Below are 18,972 nucleotides of genomic sequence, written 5' to 3'. Positions count from 1 at the left end.
CAGTGCAGAAGCTCAATGGCGACGGCAAAAACAAGCGTTTTGAGTTTTGTTCGCAGTTGCGACAACTGAATGAGGATGGGGATGGTACTGTTAACGGCTTAATTTTTAGCGACGCAGCTACTTTTGACACTGATGGGAAAGTGAACATGCATTATTGCTGAATCTGGGGTACAAAGCATCTACAGGAATGCATTGAATTTGAGCGTGATTCCCCTAAGGTAAATGTTTTTTGTGACTTGTCATGACGAAAACTGTACAGGCCATTCTCCTTCGCCGAGAGCACTGTCACTGGATTTTGCAGCAATGGCTGATGCCTCAAATGCAATTGGACTCTCCGTTCATCTTTCATCAGGGTGGGGCTCCATCCCATTTTCATCGTGATGGTCGTGGCTACCTGAACACGGAGCTGCCGCATCGATGGATAGGCCGTGCTACAGAAGGGGACAGCTGCTTCATGACATGGCATCCCCGATCACCAGATCTCATTCCGTGTGACTTTTTTCAGTGGTGATACATTAAAGATCTGTTGTATGTAGCGCCTCTACCACGTGATGTAGCAGAGCTCCGAGACAGAATACGGGAAGCGACTGCCACAGTCAAGGGTGCCATGCTGGGACGGGTATGGCAAGAATTCGGATACCGTATTGACGTCTGCCGGGTCACTCACGGTTCGCATATCGAATGTTTGTAAAAAAAACTTTCAGTTTTTCTCTTCAAAATGCAATATGTATTACATCTGCACAATTTTAGTTCTTGTGCAATAAATACTTGAAAGTGTTCCCGGATTTTATGTACACCCTGTATTTTAGGTTGCGAAACGTGCTTAAGATATTTAGACCTGCTTCGCTATCTACGAAGACTGCGATAATGAGGTAAAGTTTGTTTGCATTACTTGCATAAGAATATGGAAATTCAAGACGTCATAATAATTTTCCATTTAATGTTACATGTCTAAGAATGACGTAGAGGCTCAATCAGTCTGTTTATTGACGCAATTATTTCACCTGCTAAGATTAGGAAATTTGGGTGTTACTTACGTCCAACCGGACATCATTAGTGAATCAATGTAAAACGTGAGGAGAAATTTGAGAAAGAAATTAAAGTTTATGGAGAAGAAATTATAACTTTGATGGTTATCGAGGAGAGTGTAATTCAGTCAGAGACAGCAAACAACTTCGAAGAGCAGTTGAATGGAACGAATATACGAGGTGGTATTCAAAATTTTCGGGGCTGTGGCTGCCATCTGTTGGAAACGTTACCTTTCGACCAATGGTCACCATCACCCTGAAGTTGTACCCATACGCACGTACACACCAGTCCCAGCGGTTCTGCCACTGGTCAAACGTTTTCTGGTAGTCCTGTTCTTTCAGGGTATTTATCATTGCCTGCGATGCTTCTCGAATCCTCTCTAGAGTGTCGAACCGACGGCCTTTCAACTTGAGTTTCAGTTTTGGGAATAGCATGAAGTCGCAAGGTGCCATATCCTGCGAATACGGTAGGTGAGGTAGAACCGCTTGTTTTCTGCCAAAAAGGTCCTGGTGAGCAAGGGCGTGTGACAGGGAGCGTTGTCACGATACAGCAGCCACTTCCCTTGACGCCAAAGTTAGGGCCGTCGTAGCCGCACGTTTTCACGGAGCCGTCGCAAAATGTCACAGTAGTACGCGGAATACACTGTTTGGTTGGATGGGACGAGTTCTTTGTGTACAATTCCTTTGGTTTCAAAGAAAACGATGATCATGCTCTTCACTTTGATCTTCACCTGTCTCGCCTTTTTTTGGGTCTTGGAGAGCCCGGTCTCTTCCACTGGGACGATTGTTGCTTTCCCCCAAAAACTTGTTTACTTATTGCATGGGTCTCTATAGCACTTTTCCCAAGATTCGCACAGAATTTGGAACACCCATGCTGTTCTATTCGCGGATCCATCGTTAAATCACCACATACCAAACACAGAGTATTATGGAAATCACTGCGGACACACAACACGTCCTTCCAGCTGCATACCACTCAGCACATTGCCTCATCAGATATGCAGCTCTCGCAACCTAGCGGTGCAAAGATCTAATACTCCTAATTTCCCGATGGCAGCACCATCATCATCATCATCATCATCATCATCATCATCATCATTTATGGCAGCACCAGTCCCGAAAATTGTGGATTCCAACTCGTAGTTGTGTCGTGAATACAGGTGTGAGACGAACGTCAACAAAAGTAAAACAATGGAATGCAGCCGAATAAATCAGACGAAGCTGAGTAAATCAGACGTGGAAATGAGACACTATAGGCGACAGGTGAGTTGTGCTACTTCAGCTTCAAAATAACTTATGATGGGCAAAGTAGAGAGGATATAAATACAGACTCGCAACAGCAAGAAACTCAGTCCTGAAAGAGAGCGGATTATTCACATGAAATATAAATTTAATTCTTGGGAAGTCTTTTCTAAAGGTACGTGCCAGGAGAGTAGCCTTGTGCGGAAGTGAAAACTAGAGCATAAACTATTCAGACAAGAAGAAAACAGAGGCTTTTCAAATGTTGGACTAGAGAAGAATTTTGAACGTGAGATGGGAAGATGGACTAACTTATGAGGAGTATTGAATCTAACTGTGCAAGCAATAAATTTATGGCAGACCTTGCGTATAACAAGGGGTTGCTTGACAAGACACATTTTCAGTTTGGTTATACAGAGCAAGTTGAAATGAACATCGATTGGAGAATTTATGCAGAGATGAAGAGATGTTGGGAGGATAGGTGGCATGGGAACTGGAGACCAAAAAAACAGTAGTAACTCGGCAATACCTAATAATAATAATAATAATAATAACAGTAATAATAATAAACACCTAGTGCGTGTTTCATAGCCGGCCGGAGAGGCCATGCGGTTCTAGGCGCTATAGTATGGAGCCGAGCGACTGCTACGGTCGCAGGTTCGAATCCTGCCTCGGACATGGATGTGTGTGATGCCCTTAGGTTAGTTAGGTTTAATTAGTTCTAAGTTCTAGGCGACTGATGACCTCAGAAGTTAAGTCGCATAGTGCTCAGAGCCATTTTAACCATTTTGTGTTTCATAAATGATAACAGAAAACTCAGCTTAAGCAACACTGAAAATTGTAAATATTTACAAAATATGTTGATCATCTTCTTAATGTCCAGAAGCTCATGATAATTTAATAGCAGATTTATCTCTATCAAAGAAACTGAAGACCTTAAAGAACGATAAAGGTACCAAAGACGAGTCTACTATAGTGGAACTTTTGAAATGGTCTCTTCCAAAATAAGAAATGATCTAAACGTAATCTCTGAGGAAATATGGGAAACGGAAACAGACCCACCAGAGTGAAAGGTACCCTTGATACATCCACCACACAAGAAGGGCAAAATACAAGACGTGACAACTACAGAGGAACTTCTGTGCTACCAGTTGCATACAAAATATTTTCCATTATCTTACTAAACAGAACATAAGCAACACTGGACAGCTATTTAAGTGGCTATCACCTTGGTCTGAGGAAGGGCAGATCTTTTCTGAAAACATATTTAATTAGAAGTGAATCTTTCACCACAGATTACTGAACTCAAAAGATAAATGTTTGTCGGTTTCAAAAAGGCCTTTGATTATCTTGAAAGACAAACCATAGGCAAAAAATTCGAGATTTTGGCATAAAGTATAAATTATCAAATTTAATTCGTGAAACGTTTATAGACACATTAGATAATGTAAAATTTCTGGTAGTAATTTCTCAGACCTTCGAAATGCACACAGCTGTATGGCAATATGAGGACTTATCACCATTTTTTAGCTGTTTTAAAAATTAGTGAGGATTTGAAATGAAAAACTGAATAAATATAAGTTTCTACCAGTAACGTTGGAAGAAGAAACGGAATAAATTGTCACGCATTTGCTGATGGCCTTGCTAGACTTTCTGAAAATGTGACATTTCCTGTAAAACAGTAAGTAGGGCCGACTCAAGAAATTCTGCAGAGAAAGAGAAATTTTTGTAAACATTAATTTCTAAAAACAGATATTGGCCAAACGGAAAAGGTTAAGCAATGTAAGCACATTTAGGAGATAACCCAAGAAAATGATTTGTAATAAGCTACTGTAAAGGACAGGATACATGAAACGGGAAGGGAATATAATATAGCCAAAGGCTTTTACGACAGGAGATACCTGCCTCAAAATGAAAAAAATAAGGAGTTATAATACAGTAACGAAGCCAGAATGTCTATATGCAAGTGAATGTCTAGCATTGAACTGTAATTTAGATAAACAAGAAATACTAGATATGAATCATCAGGACATTATTAGGCCGACGAAAAACTATGGAAGGTTGATAATTATGTAGTAATAACAAAATTTATCTAACTACGTCAATTAGTTTGCGAGATATGGACTTTTAAACAGTGGATGCATTTTTTGGACCCGTCTGTATTTCGTTTAGAATGAAAATATACATGATAAAAATGAACCAGTGCAGCTAAATTGGTGCTACGCCTCCTGGCTTCTCACCCCGTTAGCAATGTTAAGCCGACTCTGAGATTACCATGGATAGAAGTACTTAACAGATCAAAATTGAAATTAGGGCTTAAAATCTACCGTAATACGTTTAAAACAATACTTAATCAACACTTTAAAGTAGTACGGTGAACAATGAAGTCATAGAACCACTCGGTTTAATTGTATTTAGGTCATCTGAACACAATGACAGGACGGACAGCAAAAGAAATGAACAGAATAGGGAAAAAAGGCTATAAAGTTTTTGATAAGTTATACAGAACTTTCAAAAGCAGGCTCCCAGTGGGCTGAAAAAGAATGTTTAGAATCATCGATTAGGCTACTGTCAGTTTTGACTGAAGGAAGTGAGACTAAGTTTTAAGGGAAAATTTTGAGAAACTGTTGATTGTTCAACAGTCAATAGAGACGCATGTTGGTAAGTACTGGAAGAAAAAGCGTTGTGAGGTACAAAGATTAGAACTGCAGATGAAACTGTTTTGCTGTTCAAATAATTAGTTACACCTTACGTTTGGACATTTTCGACTCTTGGCGTATACGAGGTTTCAGACTTACTTAATGCCTTAAGAACGTATGCAATTTCAATCCGGAGCTCAAACAATGTAACAATATCCACTTACACCTGAATATCAAGAGGGTACCATGTCTTTTTTCCAGCATAATAGCTTACAATCTATAGTAATTACAGCTATGCGTGGAAGTTCTTTCACATAACAAATTCGCGATGGCTGTCTGTCGTAGTATAAATGGAACTAACAGAATGTATACTTTATGACGGAGGATACGATCACCACAAGATAAGATGAGATGGAAATCGGTACTAATTGATCCGGAAGTATGATAAGTGCATACTGTATAATTATCCTCAAGGAAATCGCCTCTTCCCACTTCCAACATCCTTTTCAATAAAACTGGCTTTGAGGGTTGAAAGCGAACACAATCGAAATCTATACTAAATATTACTTCCAAAAAAGGTATTTTATATCTGTAATTAAAAAGAGTAAAAATTGTGCTAGAAATTTTAACATAGGTAGTAAGAGATGTTATAAATTTTTTCCTTCCTTTTCATTCGAAGAACATAAAGTTAAGTTAAGGAAAACTCAGTGAAACTCATCGTTACACAGAGGTTGTGCAATACAGTGTATCTCACTCTACAATTAAATTTCTGTCACCTAAAATAAACTCAGAGGGGAAGGATGCGTGATTCATATTATAGAAACCAATTAAGGGGAAAGGCAGTCGTTTTTGTTTTATATTGATCATTTCTGGAAGGAGCTTACGCGCCCTCAACGCTGAAACTATCAGCGGATGAGATTCTAGGCAGAATGAGAGTACATACCTTGATCGGGTCTGTTGTGATGTACGTCACTTCGTGGCCCCTCTTAGCGAGTTCCAGGACGATAACTCTCAGAGGCAACACGTGACTGATGGCGGGGAACGGCGACGCGGCCAGGATCTTGGCACACTCTGACCCTCCTACCGCCAGCAACACGACCATCAACACGGCACCGTTCATACTGCACTGCCTGCGAACAGGATACAAGACAAAGGTTACACACTCTGACTCCAGGAGCTCTCACAAAAAAAACTGCACAAACACTGTTTTAGTTCGTACATGTAGTTGTATGAAATGTAACATAAAGTCGTTTCACACTATTACATGTCGTAGAAGGGGATGAAAATACGTCGGCCAAAGTGCTGTAGACTGAAGCGTCCTCAAGGTTTCATAGTTCATGCGCTTTCTTTTCTTTTTCAAATACTCTAATGCCTTGTGGTCGAATTGACAAAAAAATGGTTCAAATCACTCTGAGCACTATGGGACTCAACTGCTGTGGTCATTAGTCCCCTAGAACTTAGAACTACTTACACCTAACTATCCTAAGGACATTACACACATCCATGCCCGAGGCAGGATTCGAACATGCGACCGTAGCAGTCGCACGTTTCCGGACTGCGCGCCTAGAACCGCGAGACCACCGCGGCCGGCTGTTGAATTTACAAGCAGGTTTCAAATTGGAGTATGTGACGGTACGTCACATAAATATTGACATTTTTAGCGGTTGTAAATCGCAGTTTACGTATTTTATGAATAAAATTAGTGTAAAAGATGTAGTTAATGTTCTTGAAACAACTGATATGCAGCGATAGCATCTTTATTTAATGTCTATGAAAATAAAAAAGGATCAGAAGAGACGCGATTGCACGGCCGAGGAGGAAGGATGTATTTTGTGGTAGACACACTGTTTTGTTTAGCTATACGGAAGGCAGCCATTGAGCGGCTACACATATTTTATGTAAGTTATTCGTATTTATTGCTAAAATAAACTTGTTATTATTGTACTTCTTCATGTTATTATTATTACAAAATGAATTTGTTTGCAATAGTTGTCACGTCAAATGCTCGCAGTGTCTAATTATTTTTAATAAGCACTTTTTCAGTAATTTGCGCTGCGAGAAGCTCATCTTCCGATGCAACCTCTGGTCGGCCATTACACGCCGAAGTATTAATTTATTTTTCAACCTGTTAACAGTAACTGTAAATGCCAGAGTTTTCGTTATAAGAACCCTTTTAAATTGCAACAGATAATTAATTTACGTTAAAGTTCATGTTTTTAAACTATACAGATTCCATTAGTTCAGTAAGTTTTATTTGGCCTCTACACGGCAACAATCGAAATTCTCTCAAGCCTTGCTTTGCAATCTATACATAGAAATTAAAAAAATTACATTCAATTCAATTAACGGCAACTATATTTTAGTCATCACGTTCAAAATCTAAAGTTGGTACATGAATAACTGAGGCCCTTCAAGAACCCGTTTCACATTTACTTATGCACGTAAGTAAAAGTGATAAGAAAAGGCAATATCCCTGAGAGAAAGAACAATGCTGATAAATTAAAAATAAATATAGATATATATACAATAATTTCCTTTGTATATGACGGCACGAATGCCACCGACGTCACAAGTACTGTGACGGATCAAGATCAGGCACCGAATAATGAATCAAATTACGTTCTCATGTGTATCCAGCCTTGTTTGACAAAGTGGTTTCTCAGTTACAGTAATGCTCGCTAAGTACTGTTCCGCATATACAGGTTGCTCCTGTAAAATCGTGCAAAAATGTAACACTGAACAGATTGAGGTTGGGATCCTGGGTGCAGAGAAGCCAGCATAGGAAGATATGGAAGTAAACATGTCTACTCCTCTGTCTAGCATTACTGTTTGAAAGGAGTCTACTGGGACACCTTACATGTGGTGCCCTAATATTGTTATGATGCTAATGTAAACTAAAATGAAACTTTTATATTATAGACGACGAATGTCTCTGATGGACTCTATAAAGCGGATTGCTGACTGTGCACGACCGCAGAGCCAAAGTTACTCCTTATGCTCTAAGATTGTAGTGTTGGCGCACTGCAGTGCGTAGCTGACTGTGAACGAAAGCGGATGGAGTAGGCAGTTTTTGTGGTGTACCCTGCGAAGCCACCAAGTGTTAGATTAGAACGCAGGAATTACGAGTACATGTATTAATGGAAAGACAAATCTAGAAGCAAAAGTCTTCTTGCAATCTAGATATAGATGTTAAAATTTATGACTCTCGTTTTGACAGCGCGTTAGTGTAGAAGAGTTCGCTGAGAACTGGCAATTGTTGAGCAACCCCAGAATGTACGTAAACAGATTTGATGTAAAGGCTAGTTAGATATTTCCCTTTTGTAATGTCCCTAGTATTTGTTAACATAGGTATACGTAATTTGATGATTGTCTTTATGCTTTATTAGTGAGCTTCTATAATACTTGCTCTATAAATCTCATTGATTGTGACTCAGTTAGCAAAAAGGATGTAATTTGTCTGAGTAATGTAATTTCAATTGTCAGATGTTTTGGAAAGCTAAACTTAACTTCCAGTACAATTTCACTATTGAAAAGGTCCGTGTTGGTAATTCACCCAGTTCAGTACCGCATCCCTGTCTAGGTCATATGATTTTCAAAGACATTGAATTTTTCTTATACGTTTCATTTATCAGCCGAAAATTTTTTTTTGTACATTTGAAAGTAATACGGCCAGTATTGAACACCGCTGAGCCTGCATCTGATTTACTTCTTCATGAGAGACGAGAATACATCGCGATCCACCGTTGCTGCTTTAGAGGAACAACGTTAGCTGTTTTGAACAGCGCCAGAGGATTCAGTGCCTAAGAGGTTCAATGTATTTTGCAGTGACTGTATTTATTTATTGTTATTGGGATTTGCATTTGATAAAACTAACACAGAATAAGTACACCACTTGCAGTTACAACAACATGCTACACGATAACTCCCGTTTAGTATGCATTACCAATTCAGGCATTCATACAATGTAATCTAGAAACAAATCGCTAAAGAACGTTATACATTCATTCAAAGTAATACAAAGAAGATTCTTTAAAGAAAGATGCATGTTTTCCATCATATTTACAACGAACATGCGTACACGTTTACACGTACTGTGCTGTTTATTTACATGTGCATTCTTTATTTCTTGCAAGGAAACAAAGAGGACGAGCCTAATTACTAGTAAGTCGTGATGCAGGTTTCGTTTACTTTATTTGTACATAAGGTGGCTCTATTGTATCGTATTTTCAATGACAGAACCTGCTATGAATGAACAACAGACTCATTCATTACTTAGAGCTGTTCAGAGACGTACAGTACAATACCACGGATCAGTACGCGCATAGTTTCGCAGAACTCACTGAGATGCACTTTGTGTGTGGGGGAAGTACGTTTCAATGCTCTCGCTGCTGAAAGGCAGTACAGGGAACGATTTCCTAACAGGCATCGTCCGTAACGACAAGTGTTTCTTTCTCTCGATCGACGAATGCGGGAGACTGAGTCATTGGGAGGAAGATGTGTGTGTGTGTGTGTGTGTGTGTGTGTGTGTGTGTGTGTGTGTGTGTTTGAGGTTTACGGGCGCTAAACAGCGTGGTCATCAGCGCCCAAACGCATAGAAACAGGAACACACGCGGTGAAGGGACGAAGACGGACGCCGAACAAGGAGAACGGCTAAAAGACACAGGCCTGACGCAGTTCCAAATGCGCACATACAGAGGCAAAACAAGAGGATAAGAAACACACTAAAAAAGGAAAGGAAACACAAGGAAAAGAGAACAGATACCGAAGGGAAACAAGGAGGTAATCGTGACTGGCGGACCTCTTACCTAAAACCTGGGTGAGCCAGTCACCCAGCAGCACATTAAAACCTTCTCCCTAAAATCCGAGGCAACAGATTGGACAGGACACAAAACCGTAAGACCTTAACCACAGTCGCTGCGTCGTCTTGCAAAATAGAGGGCAAATCCGGTGGCAAGGAAACCACCGCCCTCTGGTCAGAGAATAAAAGACAGTCAAGTAAAATGTGGCGGACAGTAATCTGGACGCCACAAGCACTGCAGATTGGGGGGTCCTCCCGCCGGAGTAAAAAACTATGCGTGAAGGGACTGTGTCCAATGCGGAGGCGAGTGAGGAGAACCTCATCCCGCCTGTATGACTGGTAGGACGTACGCCATGGTCGCGTAGTGGCCTTTACCAGACGCAGCTTATTGTCAGAAACTGCCAACCACTCCTCTTCCCATTGATGCAGAACACGAAAACGCAAAAGGGAGGTTACAGCATGGAGGGGGACGGCATTCAACAACGTGAGGGAGGGAACATGCATCTTTGCCAGCCACATCCGCCAGTTCGTTTCCCCTAATACCCACGTGCCCCGGCACCCAGCAGAAAGAAACCTCCTTCCCCTGCCGTTGCAGGTGGAGTAGGGCATCATGGATGTTCTGGACGACCGTATCCGCTGGGTACAAGTGTTGCATGGTCTGAAGGGCACTCAGGGAGTCAGAAAAGACGAGGAACTTAAGACTGGTAACACATCTCATCTGCTCCAATGCCCGCAAGATTGCAAACAATTCGGCATCGAGGATGGTAAACGCCGCAGGAAGCCGTAACTTGACGACTCGATCAGGGAAAACAACAGCACAACCAACAGAGTCCCCTGTTTAGAGCCATCTGTGAATACAGGTACATGGTCCGGATGCTGGTTTAAAATATCGTAAAATAAGGAGGTAAACAAACGCCGGAGTGCAGTTCCTCCGGTACTCCGACAAGTCTAGAAGCATGCTTGGCCTCTGGAGCAACCAGGGAGGCAGGCGAGTAAAACCTTGTCGTTGGGGGGCCACACGCTCCACACCAAGGGACTCAAGCAAATGCTTGGCACGAATCCCAAATGGTCTCGTTGCCCTGGGACGACTGGAAAAGAGACGTTCCATAGGCGGTCGGGCAACGGTAGGGTACGCTGGGGAGGTAGGGCAGGCAAGGAAATGACACACCCGTCGCACCATGAGGAGTTTTCGCCGGATGGCGAGCGGCGGTTCCCCTGCCTCAGCACACAGGCTGGGGATGGGACTGGTACGGAAGGCACCAGTGGCCAGCCTGATACCCTCATGGTGTACTGCGTCAAGGATCTTCAGATACGAAGGCCTTGCTGACCCATACACGGTGCAAGCATAGTCAAGACGCGATCGGACGAAAGCCCTATAAAACTGCAGCAGACGCGCCCGATCTGCTCCCCAGGACAGATGGCTCAGACACTTCAAAATATTCAGTGCCTTCAGGGCCCGCACCTTGAGGTCTTTAAGGTGATGCAACCACGACAACCTAGAATCAAAAGTGAGGCCCAGGAACCTCACAGTGTCTCTAAAAGGAAGAACGGTGTCCATCAGACGCAATTTAGGGGAGGTAAAAAGACGCGGAGAACGATTAAAATGAACACACACAGATTTGTCTGCAGAAAAGGTAAAACCCGTCTTTGCAGTCCATGCCTCTAAGCGCTTTATCGTAAGCTGTAACTGCCGACTAGCACTGACAAGACTGGAGGAAGAACAGAAAACAGCAAAATCGTCCACAAACAAGGAGCATTGGGCAGGACTCCGGATAGTGGACGTGATACTGTTAATAGCAACGGCAAAGAGGGTGACACTTAAAACGCTGCCCTGAGGAACACCATTCTCCTGCACGTACAAATCCGATAGCACATTACCAACCCGATACCGAAAGAGGCGGTGAGAAAGAAAGGACCGAATGAAGATGGGGAGACGGCCACGAAGCCCCACTCATGGAGTTGATTGAGGATAAGGCGGCGCCAAGTAGTGTCATACGCCTTATTAATGTCAAAGAAGACCCCTAGACAATGCTGGTTACGTAGAAAGGCCTGCTGGATGGCGGCCTCAAGCAGGGTCAAGTTGTCTATAGTGGAACGACATCTCCTAAAGCCACACTGAGAGGGGCTAAGGAGCTGCCTGGTCTCGAGCAGCCAAACCAGGCGGCGGTTGACCATGCGTTCCAACGTCTTCCCAACACAGCTCGTCAAAGCAATACTCCGATAACTACTGGGATGCGTTCGGTCCTTCCCTGGTTTGAGGAGGGGAATCAAAATTGCCTCCCTCCACGAGTCAGGGTACGTGCCAGATAACCATATCATATTGAAACAGTTCAGGAGAACTTCCTTGGATGGCAGCAACAGGTGCCGCAGCATGCTGTACCGGATTTGATCATGACCAGGCGCAGTATCATGAGCCACAGACAGCGCAGAATCCAGTTCCCACATTGTGAAGGGGCAGTTATAGGGTTCAGAATTTAGAGACCGGAAGTCCAAGTGACCCCTTTCGATGGCAGTGCGGTAGCGGCAGAAATCTGGATCACAGTTAATAGTGGCGGTAGATTCCGCAAAATGCATGGCCAGTGTCTGGGCAATGTCTCTCGGCGCCGTGAGGAGACATCCCTGATGCAGCAATGCCGTGACAGGTAGCTGGCTGAGTTTCCCGGAAATCCTCCTGATGGCTTCCCATACTTTCGTAGAACTAGTGGAGCGAGAGATGGAATTCAAGAACGATTGCCATGACCGTCGTTTGCTCTCTTTAATCACTCGCCGCGCTCTGGCCCTTGCCACCCGAAAGGCCGCAAGATTGTCAGCTGAGGGACGGCACTTGAAGCGGCGCAGTGCTGCACGGCGGGCGCGGATGGCTGAGTGGCACTCAGTGGTCCACCAAGGGAGAGGACGCCTCTTGGGATGACCGGATGACCGTGGGATTGACAATGCAGCAGCATGTGAGATCACGGCTGCAACATGGTCTACCCATTCGTGGACGCTGGCACGGTGTTCCAAAACAGCCAGTTGGCTGAAAAGTGTCCAGTCAGCTCTGCAAAGGTGCCACCGGGGCGGCACTGGTAATGCCACAGCCTCATCCAGGAGGCGAATCCAGAGGGGGAAATGGTCACTAGAATGGAGGTCAGCTGCAGCCTCCCACAGAGCAGAATCCGCGAGTGCTGGAGAGCAAAAGGAAAGGTCAATAGCCGATGACGATCCGGAAGCAGTACAGAAATGAGTGGGAGCACCAGAGTTGAGGAGGCACAGTTCTTCAGAGATCATGACGCTTTCCAGAATGCGACCCCTGGGGCAAGTAGTCCGAGAGCCCCATAAGACATTATGAGCGTTGAAGTCCCCCAGAAGAAGAAATGGGCGGGGGAGTTGGCTAATAAGGTCCGTGAGAGCCTCAGAGTCTATCGCATCCGGAGGTGGTAAATAAACAGAACAGACTGTGAGCCTCCGACCCACAAGAATGTCTACTGCAACTGCTTGCAAGTCGGTGACGAAGGAAGGAAGGAAGGAAGAAACGAGGGACCTGGCAACCTGAGGAACACTCGCACATCCGATTTTGAAGAGGAGGCCCGCGGAGTCACCTGACCTGAATCCCCTTGATTATTTCTTAGAGGGATATCTAAAGTCACTTGTGTACAAGGCCCCAGTGGATACGGAGATGGAATTCGTTGCCAGAAATCTATCTGCCTGTGATGCGGTTCGAAACACGCCAGGGATATTTGTCAGGGTGGGTTAGAATCTTGTTCGCCGAGTCATGCTCGCATTGGGGTTGATGGCCTTCAATTTCATATTTTGTAAGATACAGTAAAAATGCTACATTCATTGTGTCAATGATGGTATTGTAACACCGAAAATGCAGGATGCACGGCCCCTGCTACCGATATATAACTCTTTTTTAATTGAATGTAAATATTTGTAATTTAAATGCTTTCTTCTAATAAGTAAGATAATTGCTTCACTGTATGTGTACATTTAGGAAGTCTGTTGACGTTTCATTGAATTTATCTGTGTCTTACTGTGAAACGTATAAGCTCTGGGAAAAAGCCAAAGGAATTGTTTTTGCATCGACTAGCAACGATAATAGCAGTGCTTGCGCGTTGTAAAGTCTTTGGCTAGGGGGTTGTCGGGCAGAGTGTGCGGACAGTGGGAGACGGGTTACAGCGCTTGTAGTGTGAGGAAGTGTGGTGTTAATGCCTTCACAGTACAGAGTACCATTTTCGGCGGCATCATGTACGCGCGCCGGCCAGATGTCTAGAACAGGAGTACAGACAGTGGACGGGCGGAAGAGGCTGTATTAATTACTATTGCACATTCCTGTAACTAGCCGTGGCCCCTCAAGATGCTACCGTCTTCAACAACAACAACAGCAGCAGTTCCAGCAACACAGTTTCGTCGTAGGCACAGCACTGAAGTAAGACTGTTCATTGGTAGAAAGTATTAACGGCTAACCCAGCAGCACAACTGAACGCAATTTGACTGATAACTGATAAGATTTATTTAAATAATAATCAGTTAAACTAAGGGCGATTGTGTCCTCATTGCCCCCCGACATTGTTACCAAGCAGGATCTTGTTCCCTTTTTTTTCTAATATGCTAGCTAAGTGTCATAAGAAACAAATTTAATAGTTACAGCGAGTTTATTAATGAATAATTTCTCTTTTAAGAATTGTACCCTCAGTCTACTTTCAATTAACTGTTGTACAACTGAGGCTCCAGTATATGACTAAAGTAAAGCAATTTCATTATTCAAGTTTGAGAATCAATCATTTGAAATAATCCAAATCTAAGGAAATGCACAAATTAAGAGTTCGGAAGTTTTATTTATTTTACATATAGCTTCGAGCACATGGCTGTTTGGTTTGATACGTATTGCGGTACTTTTAATTCAGTTCAAGTCAGTAAAAAAAGGCTCAGTTGTTCAGACAATAATATGAAATCCAATTTGAAAAATACGTAACGGTAAAATATAAAGTGCTTTTTTTTTTTAAATTTATTTGATGACGTTATGCTGAGGTCACTCAGTCATCGTTCACGTAACGAAGTTCAGTACTAATACACAGTTTAATTGCAAATTTTCAAATCATTACTCAATTGCCCTTTTCAAAATTTAATGTCAAACATAACGTAAGAGTGACTTCTCACTTTTCTTTATCATTACATACTCACTTAAAATTAGTGTCAAAAAAATAAAAACGTGGCAACCTTTAGTTGCCACGTCAGTGTTTAATAATACATGTTTTTCTTTCGCATCAACTTGTACAGAATTTTGGATGTAATTTGCCATAGTGGGCTGGCGACCGTTAATTACTTCCTTTTCGTTCATTAGTGTAATTTTTGGATTAATGATCAGTGGTACCCCTGTAAGGTGTCAGGCAAATCAACACCATACATGAAAACCCTGACATGATAAGCAAATCCAGTAGTATGGCACATAGCTCGGAATAAATCGTGACATTAAATTAACCAAAGTAATACGAGTAACGAGTGAGCAAATGGAATACCACAGACTAACACAAGAATGCCTAAATGCATGTCGTACCTTCCCACCGTGAGGCAGACACAGTTCCGAGGGGAGAAACGAGGACAGAAGCCGAGAGCAGAACCGTGATAAGCTAGATAAGCGAGGGGCTGGGCACCCACGCCACGAGCCTACCTGTACAACTATACAACCCGCACGTTTTAGCGTGAGGCTTTTTCGCGTCTCAGGTATGTCAAGGACAACCCCAGCCCATGTTAAAAGCTAGAGCCCTCCAGAAAAGCAGTTTAGATCTTACGATAACACAAAAAGGGCCACTACCACCCGCAAGTTTTAGCGTGAGACTTTTTCGCGTGTCTGTTACATTAGGATCACTCCCCAGCCCATGTTAAAAGATAGAGCCCTCCAGAAGAGCAGTATAGATATCACGATAACGCTAAAAGGACCACACTAGCTGCACGTTTTAGCGTGAGACTTTTTAGCGTCTCTGTTACGTTGCAAACGTTAAAAACATTGCCCCACCACGAAAAGTATAACGTTTCCCATTGGATAGACAGAATTTTTCTAGGCGGAGCGTAAGGTTAACATTGAGACCCTGATAGGTCAGATGAAAACACAGCCAGATAGCTTTTTTAAATTAACTTCGGTAAAATCGTAGTAAGGAGAAGTTCAGAGAGTTAGTTCCGAGACGGCGGGCTGGATGGCTGCTGCGCCGGCCGCTGCCGCCCTGACGCTGCTTAAACACCGACAAGGTAATGAACGCACGCGATGCCGCATTTTTGAGCGCATAAGGCTTCACTCAGAACTGCAGAAGTCTCATCTATTACACCCCTTTTTTGCGTAATACTAATGGTGGTTGTTAATTAAAACTTATGGTGTTCACATTTGCCACTTGAAGAACAGATCTGAAACGCGATGATTTTTCTTTTATATAGTTATTGAGAAGCCACATCAGCCACTGTAATTTACGACAAGTTAGATAAGTTATTAAAGATAATTGAGGGTCACTTTAGACCATTTTGATAGTTTTCTCTTTTGTGAAACTTAAATTAAACCTAGATTATAGATGTGATATGGCATAGGTCATCCTTCGATCGCTTGTAGAACTTGGAAACCCATTTAGGGAATATTCGTTCACATTTTTGTTGAACGCTGTTGGTTTTTACCATCCTGTATTAAAACATTTCATTTTATCAATAGTGCAATTTATAAACGATGTTTTGTGATTAGAATAAATTTCCAATGGTAAACTTAACTGCTTTTTCGACGTTATTTTACCAGCTAACTAAAAATAGGAAAGCCTTGAACCCTTTCCACTATATTTAGTTAGAATTAAGATTCTTTTACAGGGAGTGCAGTGGAGCTGACGCTGAGATCATTTAGTATTTGGTTATATCATCGCTAGTCTCACTGAACTCTTCTGAATGCTACATGTCATGTGTGGTCTGGCGTCTCCTTACCAGCAACAGGTCCCAGGTTCAAACTAGTTCCCTAAAAAACACGCTCAGAGCGTCGTTGCGCGGAAGTGGTTGGGAGACGCGATATAGTACAGACACCACCATGAATGTTTAGACCCCTTTCTGCCAAGTGTTGTTTGTGAGTGAATGCACAAAATAACTTTCATTTCCCAAATTATAGCTCTGTTCGGTTTAATTACTTTTATTTTTAGTAGACTTTCCATCAGAAGGGTCGGTTGTACACTTTCCTCCTACTCATCGGTATCAATTCTTCGGGAAAGGTAGCCTTATACAATTAGAAAAAATCCATTAGGCATACATGCGATCCATGGTCATATTTTACATCGCAAGCAGGATAATCTGATTAGTGAGAGGAAGGTTACAGTATTAGTAGTTAACTGTAACTAATGCAAATAAAAAAGTACACAGTAATGTGATTTTATTGCTTTCATCTCCTTAAGCTGGCTTCTCCGACCGCAGGTTTCCCACCTCAAATTGTTCAGTGGAGCATCCTGGGTGTCCCGTCAAACTTTTACGCGCTCTTACGGAAACACTCCGCACAATTTCGTCAGGAAAACATTCTATTTGTGTAAAATGATTTAATGGTTAGTGGAGAACACTGGACTTCTGCCATTTGAGACAAACTTAGAGGTTTGGCGAAGGTAAATATTCATAATTTGCGAACATTTAATATATACAGGGTGGTCCATTGATAGAGACCGGGCCAAATACCTCACGATATATCCGTCAAACGAAAAAACTACAAAGAACGAAACTCGTCTAGCTTTAAGGGGGAAACCAGATGGAGCTATGGTTAGCTCGCTAGATGACACTGCCATAGGTCAAACGGATATCAACAGCTTTTTTTAAATAGGAACCCCCATTTTTATTACATATTTGTGTAGTACGTAAAGAAATAGGAATGTTTTGGTTGGACCACTTTTTCGCTTTCGCTGTAACAGTCGCAAACGTACTAGTACGTGGTATCACGTAACATTCCGCCAGTGCGGGCGGTATTTGTTTCGTGATACATTACCCCTGTTAAAATGGACTGTTTACCAATTGCGTCAAAGGTCGATATCATGTTGATGTATGGCTATTGTGATCAAAATGCCCAACGGGCGTCCCAACGGACGTGTGCTATGTATGCTGCTCGGTATCCTGGACGACATCATCCAAGTGTCCGGACAGTTCGCCGGATAGTTATTTAAGGAAACAGGAAGGGTTCAGTTACATGTGAAACATGAACGACGACCTGCAATAAATGATGATGCCCAAGCAGGTGTTTTGGCTGTTGTCGCGGCTAATCCGCACATCAGTAGCAGACAAATTGCGCGAGAATCGGGAAGCTCAAAAACGTCGGTGTTGAGAATGCTACATCAACATCGATTGCACCCGTACCGTATTTCTATGCACCAGGAATTGCATGGCGACGACTCTGAACGTCGTGTACAGTTCTGCCACTGGGCACAAGAGAAATTACGGGACAGTGCCAGATTTTTTTGCACGGGTTCTACTTAGCGACGAAGCGTCATTCACCAACAGCGGTAACGTGAACCGGAATAATAAGCACTATTGGGCAACGGAAAATCTACGATGGCTGTGAAGGGTGGAACATCAGCGGCTAGTGGCCCCCATTTTACTGATGGCAATCTAAATGGTACAATGTGTGCTGATTTCCTACGTAATGTTCTACCGATGTTACTACAAGATGACAGAATGTTGATATACTTCCAACATGGCTCGCGTGCGGTTGAAGCGGTATTGAATAGCATACTCCACGATAGGTGGATTGGTCGTCGAAGCACCATACCATGGCCCGCGCGTTCACCGGATCGGACGTCCCTGGATTTCTTTCTGTGGGAGAAGTTGAAGGATATTTGCTATCACAATCCACCGACAACGCCTGACAACATGCGTCAGCGCATTGTCAGTGCATGTGCGAACATTACGGAAGGCGAACTACTCGCTGTTGACAGGAATGTCGTTACACGTATTGCCAAATGCAGTGAGGTTGACGGACATCATTTTGAGCATTTATTGCATTAATGTGGTATTTACAGGTAATCACGCTGTAACAGCTTGCGTTCTCAGAAATAAGTTCACATAGGCACATGTATGACATTGGAACAACCGAAATAAATGTTCAAACGTACCAACGTTCTGTACTTTAATTTTTAAAAATTTGTTACCAACTGTTCGTCTAAAATTGTGAGCTATGTTTGTGACTATTACAGCGTCATCTATCACAAAGCGAGAAAAGTGGTCCAACTAAAACATTCATTCATATCTCTTTATGTTCTACAAGTATAAGTAATAAAAAATGGTGGTTCCTATT

At 42.6% G+C, this 18,972-nt stretch overlaps 1 protein-coding gene across 1 annotated transcript in view; it reads right to left on the bottom strand.

The window, feature by feature from the left end:
• The window catches only part of LOC126354427 (UDP-glucosyltransferase 2-like), an 80,179-nt gene that overhangs the window by 41,033 nt on the left and 20,174 nt on the right, over positions 1 to 18,972 (bottom strand). Inside the window, exon 2 of the mRNA XM_050004064.1 lies at positions 5,850 to 6,036. Within this exon, the coding sequence (XP_049860021.1) occupies positions 5,850 to 6,026 (177 nt within the window). The 5' untranslated portion in view covers positions 6,027 to 6,036. The remainder of the gene's footprint in view (positions 1 to 5,849; positions 6,037 to 18,972) is intronic.

Source organism: Schistocerca gregaria, chromosome 3, assembly GCF_023897955.1.
Source record: "Schistocerca gregaria isolate iqSchGreg1 chromosome 3, iqSchGreg1.2, whole genome shotgun sequence".
In the NCBI taxonomy this organism is placed as follows: Eukaryota; Metazoa; Arthropoda; class Insecta; order Orthoptera; family Acrididae; genus Schistocerca; species Schistocerca gregaria.
This window is presented reverse-complemented; position numbering and strand designations above follow the sequence as displayed.